Here is a 15,361-nt window from a genome sequence, read left to right as displayed (position 1 = left end):
CCCATGACCAATTACCCTGCTACTTGCGTTCAAATAGTCTAGCTCAGGGGTCAGTAAACCATGGCCCACCAAATCATGGCCTGCTTTTTTAAAGTTTTATTGCTACACAGTGGTACCCATTTGCTTACTTACTATCTATGGCTGCTTTAGCTACAATGGCAGAGCTGAGTGATCCTGCTACAACTGTAGAGGTGAATGGCTGAGAGGTTTTGACGAGGGCCAGCAAAGCCCCAAATGCTTACTATCTGGCTCCTTACTGGAAAGTTCGCCTGTCCCTGGTCCAAGTGAAGTCTAAGTTCAAACCTAATCATTAATCAATTTCCCCTTTCAGATCCACATTGACCTTGGACATGGATACAGAATGGACATGGATACAGAAACTTTGCCTTTCTGGTCTGTACCATGTCAGCGGTCCCTTAGCCATTACGGCTGTTTCCCAGTTTTATTTGGTGATAATCTGTATATTTTAAGTTTCACCCTAGCAGAGTTAGCCAGTTTGCTCTTCTGCTTCCTGAATTATTTTATAAAGCTTTATTGGAACACAGATACGTTCATTCACTTTCTGCTTCTGTGCGAAAATCATAGAGTTTGGGCACAAAAAAGACCTTATGGCTCCACAATGCCTCAAATACTATCTGGTCCCCAAACGTTTTACTGACCTCTGCTCTGCTGGGAATCCAAATATGCTAAGCGATACTAGGGTAGGCCCAAGACCTCTGAAGTCCATACAGCTGTTAAAAAAAGCTTCCTAAAAAGGCTGCTGTCTTTCCTGTTTATCTTAAGAGGTATAACACAAGAAGTACGAGGAAAGTTTGTATGATTTTGATCTCTGGGTTCCCACTCGAAAGGTCAACAACCCTTCTGTTACTAGAGGAGAAACGTAGATAAGACTCATGACAAAGAGCAGAAAGGTGACAACGGAATCTGTACACTGCACCAGCACTCAGTAACCAAACGCTTTTCTGCACAATCGCAAACAATAGTCCCGGAGCAAAGCAACGATCGATTCCATCACAGGTCTCTCATTTTCATTTTTCCCCTTCCGACGAAGAGATTCAACAGCGCGTTATCACCGGCCCGAGGTCATACTTGAATCAGATCTGTTCCAACAAAATTCTTAAAATACACTACATACCTCTTGCTATTCCATCAGTGAAATATTCCCCTGTATACAATCTACAAAAACTGGTTTTCATGTCCTTTTGCCTAGTTTACCAAAAACAATGGATCGTTTTCATCTATTCTAAAAGCACAGATATTTAGCTTGATGAGGGCACACAAGAACTTATATTTGAGAGACTATATATGAAGATACCCAAATAGAACAAAGTAACTCTAGATCAATTCTATATCCACCGATGTCCCATAGTCTCCTAAGTAAAATGTCCATTTATGAGAGGTTTGGATTTTCACTTGTCTGTTGGCTTAGCAAACACCACGTGCTTACTGTGATGACAGATGCTAGTCTCAGGCTGTCCCCTGCATCATGTGTCCCAGAACCAAGCCCAGGGCCCAGCGGGCTCTTAGTCTTTTCTTTACGAATACAAGTACACAAATCTGGAATCTTACGAGACACCATGACAGGCTGAGCTAGAGTTAGCTTGATCTTTGCTGCCACCTACAGATCAAACTGCATTTCACATAGTGGCAGGGCTGACGCTGAGAAATCCTGGGTGCATTTATGATTACTGAATGGGGGGAGTGGGCAGGGAGAAACCCATAACATAACCTGTCTACGGAAGAAAAATGGCGTGTTTCTCTTACCTCATTCTGAGGATGAGTTTGCTTTTTATTATAAGACAACAGGTAAAAAGGAACCACACAAAAACGTATAAGGCGGATACTCATAACCACCACCTGGGTTAAGAACTAGCCAGCTTCCCCAGACCTGCCACGTACCTATCCTCATCTTCACCTTCCCCACTATACAGATCAGGTTACTTTCAGTTTTCCATGTGGTCTAAAAGTTTAATGATTCCATCAGAGATGGATCAGTCTTGGAGTTGGAATCCATCGGGAAGGTATCCCTCTAGGATACAGCGATGCTCGTGCACCCCCACCTTGGAACGACCGAGTCAACTTGCTTCGCTGAGCCCTGGAGGAAAGAGCGCCGGGGAGAGGTGTCTGCACCGCACGGTGTCTGCCCTGGGACAGCCACCGCCTCTGGAGGCCTATGGCGTTGGGAGCAGCCGTGCCGGGGCTGGTGACTGAAGTCTGGCTTGATGGCCTCCCTCAGGGGGCTGGGCTGCAGCATTCGCCTGGAGTTCTGGGCAGCTGACCGCCCTCTTTGCCTGAATTAGAGGCACAGGCTGGGCTCCAGGGGAGTCTCCAGCTGCCCCGAGGAGCCGCTTTCCGGCGGGAAGGTGACCAGGTCCGAGTCCTTGCTCTCGCTCTGCTCACTGTGCTGCTTCTTATGGCACCTCAGGGAGTCGTCCCTGACGAAGGCGGCACCGCAGGTCTCGCAGCGGAAGGCCCTCTGGGTCACTATTTTGGCCACGTGCTGGGAGCTGCCCTCTCGGGGCCCTTCCCTGCCTGGTGGGGCCCGGTTCTCTGTTTTGGCCTCGTCCCTGTGTACCTTGTCAATGTGCTTGGCCAGGCTGCTGGGCCGCTTAGTGTCAAAGCTGCAGAAGTCACACTTGAAGGGACGGTCCTTGCAGTGGACCCGGCTGTGCACGCGCAGGGCAGCCGCACTGGAGCAGGAGTAGCTGCACTCCGGGCACTTCTCGGGGTGGTCGGCCTGGTGCAGCCGGCTGTGCTCCAGGAGGTCGGCCCGGTCCCGGCCCTGGAAGGCGCAGTGCAGGCACTTGAAGGTGTGCTTGATGCGGATGTGCGACTTCAGGTTCGCCTTCATGGTGCAGCGGACGTCACAGAACTCGCACTTGAAAGGCTTCTCCCCCGAGTGCACGATCATGTGCCTTTTCAAGTCCGAGCTGATTTTGAACTTGGCGCTACAGAGCCAGCACTGGAAGGGAGTGTCCCCTAGCAACGGAAGGTGTGTTTCCATTAGAGCAGGCAGGCAACACAGAACTCCCCCCAAACATGCGTCAGAACACTTGGCCGCAAAGGGACAGTTGGGTCTTCTGAGCTCCAGCTACCTGTAGCCTCCTAATACCATTTACCATGTATATCGACTCACTTAATCCTCATGACAGTCCCGAGTGGGTACTATCTATCATGCCCATTTTCCAGATGGGGTAACTGAGGCTCAGCGAGGTCAAGTTCTCGATCTAAATAGTAGGGATTTGAACCCAGGCATCATGGCATCCAAGTCCACACTCTTTGTGAGAACACTTCAGTTTTGAATCTAAACTCTCACGTATCCTGGCATCCCAAAACTGAACATGGAAGAAGGAAGAGGTGCGTATAATATTACATACAACTGTTCCAAATCAAGCCAAGACTTATAACCATGCTGACTCTAGTGCTTAAGCTGCTTTATATCAGTTCACTGGCTTGCATTTACTAGTTAAAGTTTCAGTTTCACATCTACAGACCGAATTTTATGTATAAAAAAGTAACACATGAATATGGTGGCACGGGACAAGTAAGGGAAAAGCCTTAGCTGCTTCTGCACCCCTGGAGGTGCTGCTAAAGGTTTTTTCTTTTCTTGGAGGTCGTTACTTTTAAACATCATCATCTGTTGACTATAAGCAAAGAATCTCCCTTACTCTACACATGCCTCCTTTCCCACCAAAGTCCTGTGTTCTGATGGTTGTGATTTTTACTTTTCCAGCGCTACCTTCTAAACTAATAGCTTTATTTTTACATTTATGTTCAATAACATTTACAGTCTGACCTGTGAATTCTCATGCTTTAACTAGTTGTTTTCAACTTTAGAGTAAGCTATACTAAGTCCTCACGTAATGTCGTCAATAGGTTCTGCAACTTTAAGCAAAATGACGTATAAAACCAATTTTATCGTAGGCTAATTGATATAGTTACGGCATCTCATCGATGTTATGACGTTGAATGAAACAATGTTATTTGAGGACGTGCTGTACCAGCAATTTACATTATGACTGGGCATGTGATATTCGTCAGAGCCAACTACGCCAGAATGACGTCCACCCCTTACAGGGCCACTGTCGCACCTGGGCTAGTTGATATTGTTGCGAGCATTAAGGTCAAGTTGATCCTCTTTTCTTACATGCTTATTTTGGACCACATTGTATCATGCTTCTTGACTAGACTGTGTGTTTTTTGAGAAAAAAGAACCTCGCCATGGTCTCAAAGTCATCCAGTCTATTACATAAACTTTTACATGGAATTTCTAATGGATTTTCTGAATTTCTGACTTACTGATTTTTTTTCTCTTAACCTTCTATACAAGCATCACTTTGATATTTCCCTTTACTGCAACCCCTGTTAGCTATATTCAGATAGTCACATATCAAATATCTCATGTCAATTTTTTTTTTTCTCTTGTTTTGCTACAGTTTATCTTCTGGTACCTTCCACTAGGATGGTGACTGGGTATAAAGTCTGAGTCCTTGCATAGCTTTGTCTATTCTGCGTTCATTCTTGAGATAGTTTGGCTGGGTATAGAAGTCTATGTTCAAATTTATTCCCCAACTTTGAAGGCACTGTTTCACGGTCTCCTAGAAGCCACTATTACTGAGAAGTCTTTCTAGGTATGGATCACTGCAGCCGCTCCGCTGGCCCTGATTGACATCTTGGGAGCCCTTTCTTGGGAGCCATGTATCCTTAGAATCATGAAGTTCTTTTTCTCACTTGATTTTCTCAGTTCTATTTTCTTCCTAGACCTTGTCAGCAACCAGACTTCCAGCTTCTTATTCATTCTCAGTTCTCCAACTCAATTTCTTTTTCTAATCTTTGGGATTTTTCTTTAACTTTACGGCCAGCGATCCTAGTTTTAATTTATACACCTCTTATTATCACTGCCTTTTCACAGAACTCTTCTTGGATACAACATTCTTGCTATTGGGTAGATACTAACTAGAATTTTAAAAAGTCTTGTCTATTATTCAAGGACTCTGTTAACTTCAGGATTACTTATTTGTTAGACTTGGAGCATTTTACGCTGTCATTTTCCACAAATGACTCATAGTCCACAGTTGACACTTTATGTTTAGGAAGAATAAAGTGGTTTAAGGATTAGACATAGGTGCCATGGATTTTACTGTTTCTAGGTAGTTTGGGCCATTTTGCCAATAGGCTTGAGCTTCTCTGAGCCCTGTGGCCTTGGCCATCTACATGCCAGTTCCAAGCCCAGAACTCTCAGGGCAGCCAGACAGTGGTGAGAACGAGTGGCTCCCAACTGTATGGCCACCTCCCACTTGTCTGTAGGGACAGGTTTCTCTACTCAGTTTTGGATGTTGGCATATTCCCGTCTGCTTGCCATCTTCCGTGAATTCATTGAAAATTCTCATTTTATGAACCTCTTTATGAGGCTTCCAGTCCCCATTTTTCTGTGCCATGATGGATTGGTTGGTTCAATTGATCGATCATTATTTCAATGGGGGTTTCACAAAGAAGGGAAGGAAAAGCTCTTTGCAAAGTCTAATTTCCAGAGCTAGAAGTCTGTGATTTGCAGTTATACTCAACTAATTTTGCTACATGTTTTTGAATTAAGCTATACCATCGGAAGTTAATTTAAATGACTGAAACAGCTGGTTTATACATCGACTTTTATTTGAGATACAGCTTTACTTCTTGGCTGCTGTAGCGAGTACTCATCCCCAGCTGTGTTCTATGTAGTCAAGTGAGAAAACCCAGCTATCAGACGTTCATGGTTTACTAAAGCTATTGTCCTGGCGAACGAACAACCACAAGCTTCACAAATCGCCACAGAAATTCCAATTTTTTTTTTTTACTTAGCCACCCAGTTATTTAAGTTTCTTGTGTTTCAGGTAAATGAAAGTTAAGACATAAGAGACCAAGTAAGGCACAGAGGTTTCCAGGCCAGGGACTTACCTGTGTGGGACCGGAGGTGGACAGTGAGCTGGCTAGAGTTGCGGCTGGCGTAGGGGCAGAGCTGGCATTTGTACGGCCGCTCGTCGGAGTGTATCCGCAGGTGCTTCTTGAGGCTGCTGCTGTCCACAGCAGCGTAGTCACACAGGTGACACTTGTGGGGCTTTACGCTGGTGTGGCACCGCATGTGCATGGTCAGGTTGTCCTTCCGGCTGAAGCACTTGTCACAGAACTCACACTTGTGTGGTTTGTCTCCTTCAAACACATAAAAAGAATCAAGGTTTTAAGGTTTTCCCTGTCAAGATGACTGCAAAAGGACTTGACTGACATGCTAGCCTGGGTATATGGGTCCACCTCTTCCTTCTGTCCAAATGCCCAGAGACAGAAACATACCAAAGTCTAGATAAGCACACTGAGAGATGAGAAGCTGTGCCATTTACTGATGGCTCAGAAATTTTAAAGACTCCTGCAGGCCAGATTAGATAAAATCAGATTGAAGGAGAAACTCATAGGCCAAACCCTATGTGGGAAAACGGGAGTGGTTATAGAAGTATTCAGGATCAGAGGTGGCAGGTGTAGGTGTCTTAGAATAGCGTTCTGGCTAACTGACAAACCACACAGAAGATGGTCGGGTAGACCACTTCCCCTACTTGTATCAAACAGCAAGCAGCAACAGTATCCACTTCCACCCTCGACTATTAGGGAGCGAGGGTACTTATACCAAAGAAATGATGCAAAGGCCCCAAGTAGCTAGAGAGACTCTGGAAAACAAAGAAGCCCATGCTCAGAACGTCTCCACCGACTAGAGTGTTCCTTTCCTTCCCTATAACCACTTCAGACTGATCATGTCCAGATAAAAATTAACCTGCCCATTAACCAAATGCTTGGAGAAGGCCAGAACCAGGAAGACACGTCCGACTGAAGAACCTGAAGTTACAAAAGCAGTTTTCATTCCTATAATAATTTCCATTCTCTTATGATTGTCAGAATGAAACTTCCTGTACGCAAGTTGAGTAGCAGAAGGGATGTCAAAAAATGACTAGAAGTAGAAGACAGAGCTAAAGAATCTCCCAGAAGACTGCCCAAAAGGACAACAGGGAAAGTATAAGAAGAGTTAAGACACGAAAACTAGTTCTAGATTGTCCAGGACAGAACAGAGTAAATAATTATCTCTTAACACTAAAGACAGCCATGGGTCTTAAGATGCCCTAGCTATAGGCAGGGTGGCATAATTTCAGAAGCCCCAGAATGATGAGCTCTTAAAACTTTCAGAAGGAAAAATGCTCAGATCAGCACACAACTCCTTAGGTGACACCGGAGGGTAGTGGAATGGGGATAATATCTGCAACATTCTATAGAAATTATTTAAATAGAATCCTATACTTGGATTAGCATTCAGTGGAAAGAGAAAATAAAGCCAGTTGACAGATGAGGGATGACTCAGGGTATCACACTTGAATGGTGTATACATCCTAAAGAAAGGAAGTGGAGATGTGGGATATGAGAAAGGAATGAAATGTAAAATATTGCTTCCAAACCACAAGAGAGAACTAACCATCAAAAAAGGCAAGAGCACACGAAATAAGGCAAAAATCGAACTAAATGTTAAGTGCAACAAACAAATGGATTCAATTTCCCTGCTAAAAATTTCAAAAAAAAAAAAAGTCAGCTTAACATTCTTAAGATAAGTAAAATGAGAGTAGAAGAAAATAGTAGAAGAATATTCTAGGAAAATGCTAAAGAAAAGCAGGACTATCCATTTTAATATTAGGCAAAATAGAAATCACGATGAATGCCACGAAAAGCTTCATATTAGAGCTAAAACTCACCAAGTAGATGTGAATCAAGCTTTTGTAAATCTAACGTGGTCTCCCAAGAGGTTTTTCTAAAAAGTCACCTTGAAAGTTGTAGAGTATATTTTAAAACAACTTTTTTGTTCAAGAATCCAAATCAGATTACAAACCTCCCAGACAGATGGGCGGCGAGAGCTTCCTGTATCAAAACCTACAGCCTATCGCTTTTCAGAAGAAAGTTTATAGACAAGTTCATTTTTAACGCCAAAAATGAAAGCAAGTGAACCATATGCAATTCAAGAAACTAGTCGAATGAATTTTAGAGCACTTGATGCAGAAAAACGAAAATTAGTTGCTAACAAGGGAGATTTGCTCATAAAGAGATGATTCCACTAGACCAGAGTTTTCGGTCCTGGCGCTACTGCCATTTGGGACAGGTAATTCTTTGCTGCAGGCTGTCTTGTGTGTGATAGGATGTTTAGCAGCACCTCCCTCCCCATTGTGAGAGTTAAATGTTTTCAGCTATTGCCAGATGGCCCCTGTGGGGGGAGGGGTGTAAAATTGTACCTGGCTGAGGACTATTCCAAGAGACACAGGAAAGAGAAAGGGTACTATGGACAGACAAAGTCATCTTTACCCTCAATATATTTAGAAGACTCAACAGAATGGATGACGGTCCAGGCAGACATAAAATTACAAAGTAAAACGGATCAATAATAATTTAAAAAATCGCTACATCAGAGGAAAGTTGTTTACTGTGTATTTGCTGTCCTTCTTCTCAGGAGAATTCTGCTTTCCTGTCTCGGTGACTGCGGGCTGGGGCATGTGACTTGCCCTGCCCATTGAAATATGACCAAATCTGATGAGTCAGTGTTGGTTAGGCAAATGCTTTTCCGAGCCAGTGGACGGTCTGCCACCATTCATTTCTCTTGCCCAAGATAACTTGTAATATTCCCGATTGGGGGTTCTTAATTTGGGGCTTGGAGATAAAATGTAGAGGATCCAAGACCTTGCATGGGAAACCATTACCTTCCTATTTCTACAGACTCTAACTGGAATCTGGTACTTCCTCCGGCTATGAATGCAGTCCGGAGACCACTCTATGGATGGGACCTGAGACCTTCGGGAACAGACACGAGCCATGTTTGTATCACACCGCACTTTGCTGCGGTTCTCAGCATGACATTGATGTTCATCACGGCTTCAGTTAAGGTAGTTAGTTAGACCAGCCGTGAGATACCAATCTTAAGTGCAGACCTTCTTAGTGCCACAGTGCATACTGATCATAGTGGGTGGAAAAAGTATCATTAAAATAAACTTTTTTTTTTTTCAAATTTGAGATACAAGTGACATATAACACTGTGTAGGGTATACAATGATGATTTAATGTATTGAAGAATAATTAACGAATCTTATTGTGGTAATGCCTCTATCACTTCAGATAATTACCACTTTTGGGGGGAGGGGGTGAGAACATTTAAGATCTATTCTCTTAGCAAGTTTCAAGTATATAAAACCACATTGTTCACTACGGTCACCATGCTGTATGTTACATCCTCAGAACTTACTCATCTTATAACTGGAAGTGTGTACCCTTTGACAACCATCTTCCCAATTCCCAAGTCAAATTTACAGAAACAAAGTAAAATGCAGTTTCTCATTTAGTGGCTCTGGGTGGGGCTTGAGATTCTGCATTTCTAACAAGCTCCCAGGAGGGATGCTGACATTTCTGGGTTTTACCACCCTTTAGAGAGCAAGGGTTTAGTGTATTAACATACCACACACTTAACGCTTTGACAGCAAATGTACTGAAATAAGGTTTTTAAATGTGACTTTGTTACATTTAAAAACATTATTCTGGGAAAGGCTCAAGATTGCCAGGAGTCCACAGCAAATAAAAGGTCAAGAATGCCTTTATCTGGTGAGTTCCAGACAGAGGCCGCTCTAACAGCTGGGTCCTGGAGAGAAGCCCACAGGCACAGAGCTGTGACTGACTTTGGGGACACTGGGATGAGCAGAGCAGTCTTCAGTTGCCACAGAGACTGATATTGTCATCCCATCCTAATCTACACCCCTTCTCCATTCTCTGGGAAAAAAAAAAGTCATAAGCAGAGAAAGTATTGTGGGCATGTTCTATCAAATTATGTGAGTCTGCTCTATCAAATTATTTAGAAGCGTTTCCACATTCGATTAATAGCATAAAGATAAAAAATGCTGCAAGTCCCTTCATGATAGAGTAATTCAGATATCAATGGCGAATGAAGAAATACAAAGTAGGATTATAAAATACAAACATTATAAGTCAATGACCTTTATGAGGCTAGATAAATGCCACAGGACTATCTTGAAAAGGAGCAAAACATTTGAAATTCAACCATCATTCTCCATTTAATGCCCTCCCCCACCTCCACCCCCCAAAAAACCAACCTCAGAAGGCTAGGAATAAGAAACTTCTTAAACATGATAAATAATCTCTAAGAGAAGTCTAGGGACTCAACCCACAAATGGTAACATCAAAGCACTCCTTTAGAGCAGAGGTCCCCAACCCTAGGGCCATGGACCAGTACCGGCCCGTGGCCTGTCAGAAACAGGGCCTCACAGCAAGAGGTGAGTGGCGGGTGAGCAGGGGAAGCTTCATCTGTATTTGCAGCCGCTCCCCAGCGCTAGCATCACCGCCTCAGCTCCACCTCAGATCATCAGGCATTAGATTCTCATAGGAGCACCGGTCCCTGGTGCCGAAAAAGGTGGGGACCATTGCCTTAGAGGAAGGGAGGATAAGATATGGATGGTTTACTCTCACTGTTGTTACTCTGCCACTCTGACCTGCAGTCCCGGGCCAAGGCTCTCAAGATGAAGTAGAAAGACAGGAATGGAAAACATTTGCATACGATAGCCTACCTAGACAATCCAGAAGAATCAGCTTGAACTATCAGAATAAACGAGAGAACAGCAAGGGGCTTGGACAGAACACTCAACATTGATTTTTAAATAGCTTTGCTGCCATCAGCCCTCTATCCCATGGCCCTCTGCTCCCACATCCCCGATCCTAGTCCTGCCCCTAAAGATAACCACAGCCTCTCTGGATTGGGAGGCAGGGAAGAAGCGTGTGGTGATGGTTAAATTAAAGGCCAGGCAATACATGGGATTCTGAGAGTCACTATTTTAATACAGCACTTTCGGCTAGCCTAATGAAGAAAATGCAGAATATGTTTCATTTGTACTTTATGGCTTATTGGCTTTTCACGCGAATGGGGGTATCTATATTTCTTAGGGGGTTGCCTGTTTATATCCTTCTCCATTGGTTTATCTTTGATTTGTAGGAATCCCTGTGTGTCCTGAAGATTAATGCTGCCCTATGTTGCAAATTTCTTCTTGTGGGACATTTGTCTTTGTAGTGGTACCCTGTCATAAGTTTTAACTGTAGTCACATCGAATCCGACTTCTTTGTGGTCTCTGCTAATTGTTTGCCTGTCTACCCATACCATAAATTCGTCCTTGAACATTTTCTACTTATAGACTTTAATATTTAACTTAAGTTACTGTTATTTGGAATTTGTGAATGGTGAAAGGCTATCACCTTTGTTCTCAGAGACTGCTGATTGTCTTGGCCCCATGTATCAGAGTTCACGCATCCCTCCGCTGACCTGAAATAGTGTTTATCAGGTGTTTAATCTGTATCTACACAAGTCTGTTTTTATACTCTGTTACATAGTTATTTATTCCAGTTCTAATATTCATACTGTTTGAATCATAGCTTTATATTTTTAATTTCTGACAAAGCAAAATGCCTTGTGCAAAATTTTGGAGCTACTTTTGTGCCTTCTCTCTTCCAGATGAATTTTACTATCCAAAAAGCAGGTGGAATAGGGGTATGGAAGCAGAGGTGGCAAAAACAACAACAAACAAACCAACCAACCAACCTCGTCCCGTCATTGTAAGCCTCTAAACAATACAGTTTATTCACCTTTTACTAGAATGATTAAAAAATTTGAAAATAAGAGCAAATATATATACATATACTCAATATATAAAGTTCAGAAAATTGATGCTGTTTTTAAACCTATCCAGAAACGGTTACTGTTTACATTGATTTTTCTATCTTTTATTTTTACTTAAGATTTTATATGGGGAAAAAATAAGAATAAAGCATTTTCTATCTCCCCTCTCCCCGCCACCCCACTTCGCACTGTTTCTATAGTGTGATTGAAAATTTAGTTTTTCTGTCCGAGGACAAACTTGCATGTATGGGATATAGATATACATATACAAAAACCCTCACGTAATTTTAGAACAAAGGTAATAAAAAGATCGAATCCAAGTTCAAGGCCTGACTTTCCAAGACTTCTCCAACGTGGTTACAGCCCAGCTTTCTAATTTACTCTCCCCAACAAGCCCTTAGCAAGCCTGCATGCTAGGCACAGAGACACCTGTTCTTAGCCACGCCTGTATTTACCTGTCCCATCCTCCCTCCGTGGTTCACAAAGTGCAGTCTGTGAGTGCCTGGGGGCCCATGAGACCCTCTGGTCAAACGTATTTTCGGACTACTAAAGCACCAAACGTCTTGTGCATTGCCGATGTGTACACACGGATGCCAGAGCAACGACGGGCAGAGCTGCTGGCAGCTTAGCAGACTGCCAGCTCCGCCCTCACCGATTCCTCACTGCCATGCCCACCCAGTGCGGCCGGAGCCCGTTTCACTAAGCTTTTGCTGCTCGCAAGGATGTCCTGTTGCTTTAAATCTCTCTCCCCATTTTTTTTTGTTTTAAACATTCTGTGTAATGAAATGGGAAGTACACATAACGTGCTTCTGCTGCAAACCAAAATACACTGGTTGTCTTGAGAACTAGCACTTGCGTGTGTGTGTGGGGTGGGGGGGGAGGTTGCATTGCAAACCAGGTACTTTTTTCCACGCAGCACCATTTTGATTTGAAAGAACTGACAAAGTATGTTTTCGGTTTTTTTTTTCTTTTTCCAGCTTTGGGATTTGGCAGACATTTTCTTACAAATGGATTAAGGGAGTGTGTCATTTCAAGGAAGATTACCCACAATACTGCGGTGATGACGTTAGCGCTCCAAAACAAAAGTTAGGATTTTCTGTCTCTCTTACCTCGGGCTAGCAGCTTGTGCGTTCTTAGTTTTCTGAGGTGGTTGGTAATATTAACAGAAGTGATTTCCCCCTGTGGTATAATGACATGGCCAACATTTGGAAGAACTATATAGCTGCCGGGGCACATGTCAAAAATCAAGCTTGGGTGAAACCTTCCAAAACAGAAAAGAGACCGATAGATTTTCACTTTACAGCCTGAAAAGTTTATGGATATGGTGGCGGATTCCCCAACTCAGTGAACCCCGCAAAGGACTGGGCCTTGTCTCACACTTTCTGTCCCCCTACCGTGCTGTGCTATTCCAGTAAGACATTATTGATCTAGCCCCTGCCTCTCTCTCTCGGTTCACCTCCGCACTACTGACATTTGGGGCCTGATCATCCCTCGTTGCAGGTCCAGCCCTGTGCGTTGTAGGATTGTGGCAGCACCTTTGGCTCGCACCCAACAGATGGCAGTAGCATGGCCACAGCTGACCCGGCTCTGTGGAATGTGTCTAAACCCGACACACTGGTGGGGGTCTCACCTCTGTTTAAACAGATCCTGCGATTTGCATGCTGCCACTGACATTATCCTGGCAGCCCTGTTCGTTCTAGCAGAGGATCGAACATTCCTCTCGCTTAGAGGCCTTTCGTGATCCACCCTGCCCAGGCCAAATGGAGCCTTCATTCTCTTCCGGCCACAGCACAATGGCCACTGCAGCAGAGACCACTCATTGTCCACAACGCTGTCCTAACAATGTTGCTGCAGAGTCTTACCTGGGCATGGGGCTGCCCTTCTTGGAACCATTTCCCAGTCCCCGCCCCCCCCATTGGTGCTCGATATGGCCATGACTAGGTTCTGCTCACATGCCACTAGTCACAAGGTTTGCCACTTCTGGGGCACGGCGCGAGGGAGGCAGGCTGTGAACCCCTTCCCCCGCTTGTTTTCCACCGGTTAAGAGATCTGGACCCAGAGATGAATGCGTATGTTAAGGATGACAGAGCCATTCTACCAGCCGTGAACTTGCTTCTTAAATTGTACTTGAGAAAGAAACCTGATTACGTTTAAGACACTTAGTTTGGTTTCTGTAAGAGCAAAGAGACCAGCATCCTAACTCATCTGGCCTAGCAGGCGGTCTACACTAGAGACCGAAGGTTGCAAATATTTTGTAAAGAGTCAGATAGGAAATGTCTCAGGCTTCGTGCAGCACAGTCTCTCTAGCGACTACTCAGTAACATCGGTGTGGGGCCACAGCTGGCTCAGGCAACAGGTGGACAAACGGGCATAGCAGAAGGCTGGGTTTGGCCCATGGGCTGTAGTGTGAGGCCCTGCCTGGTTCTAGAGCACGACATTCCTTGATCCCAGTACATCTTACTTCTGTGTTCTCAGCTCCTCTGAAGGCACCTTTGAGAAGCAACCTCATTGCGGTACAACCTCACTGTTACTATGGCCACAGGCCTTGAGCAGCCATCCCTCTGCCAACCTCCCCAACTGCATCTCAGACCCATTCAAAACCCCCAAATTATTATATCAATAAATTTCTGAGGATCAGAAGTCTATGAGTAGACTAGCTAGCTAGTTCTGGCTAAAGGTTTCTCATCGGGTTATAACCAAGGTGTTGGCTGGACCTATGAAACGTGAATGTGTGATAGTGCTGGAGGACCTGTGTTCAAGCTCCTGCATCATCTCACACCCAATTTTGCTCCTTCCAAGCCTTTGCACCTGCTGGTCCCTGTGCCCGGAAGGCTTCCTTCTCCCCCTTGGCTGGTTACTTAGCCATCTTCCATCTTCCACGTCAAGCGCTGCTTTAAAAGCCTTTCACGACCAGCCTAGAGCAAATCCCGCTCTGAAGGTTCTCCCAGCTCTTTGATCTCACCTCCGTCACAGTTACCGTTTCTGCCTGTTTGTGACTTGTTAGGTCACGGCCTCCCCCACTGGACTAAGTCTCATGCGGCAGAGACTGTGTCTGCCCTGCTCACCACTCATAGGCCCAAGCGCTTAGTTCATATCCATTTCCTCGGGGAATTTTTTGGTTTGCTTTTAACACTAAAGTTCTGAACCAACGAACAAACACCTACCCGTGTGGATTCTTAGATGACGGTCCAAATCTTTCATGCCATGAACAGTTTTGAAGTGGCAACCTAGACGAGAACGGGGCAAAGAAACAGCTTTTCTTAAAATACAACCTCAGAAAGGAGGCGACTATAAATCTGAACTTCTGGTGAGTCATGCTGAGCTCGGCTGCCACAGGATGCTTAGAACCCGCAGCGGATGCGTGTGAGTGTGCAAAGGGAGTGCAAGATGCAGCGAGGGATTCACGCGGAGCTCAGGTAACAGCGCCTGGCACGGAGATGGGCTCAGCGCGTTCAAGGTCATTCTCTACCTGGATAGCAGCAGTTGAACGTCCTCTCTCCGAGGGTCGCTGTTTGTTCCTTTGACTCAGAGGACAGAGCTATGACAGGGCCTTTCTGGGCGTCGCCGAGGTCAGTGGAGGGACAAGTTGGTTTTGGAACATCATTATCTAGTTCTGAAGCTGAAATTGGAAAAAAAAAA

The 15,361-nt window shown here is 44.5% G+C and overlaps 1 protein-coding gene across 2 annotated transcripts in view; it reads right to left on the bottom strand.

Moving 5' to 3' along the window:
- Positions 1-1,083: 1,083 nt before the first annotated feature.
- ZFP64 (ZFP64 zinc finger protein) overlaps positions 1,084-15,361 on the bottom strand; it is a 77,775-nt gene continuing 63,497 nt past the window's right edge. For both annotated transcript variants that reach the window (XM_011365955.2, XM_023534060.1), the window contains 4 exons: positions 15,192-15,341; positions 14,887-14,949; positions 5,935-6,186; positions 1,084-2,979 (listed from right to left, as the gene is read on the bottom strand). In XM_011365955.2, the coding sequence (XP_011364257.1) occupies positions 2,297-2,979; positions 5,935-6,186; positions 14,887-14,949; positions 15,192-15,341 (1,148 nt within the window). In that variant the 3' untranslated portion in view covers positions 1,084-2,296. The remainder of the gene's footprint in view (positions 2,980-5,934; positions 6,187-14,886; positions 14,950-15,191; positions 15,342-15,361) is intronic.

The sequence above is a fragment of the Pteropus vampyrus genome, unplaced genomic scaffold (genome assembly GCF_000151845.1).
Source record: "Pteropus vampyrus isolate Shadow unplaced genomic scaffold, Pvam_2.0 Scaffold117, whole genome shotgun sequence".
NCBI classification, from domain to species: Eukaryota; Metazoa; Chordata; class Mammalia; order Chiroptera; family Pteropodidae; genus Pteropus; species Pteropus vampyrus.
This window is presented reverse-complemented; position numbering and strand designations above follow the sequence as displayed.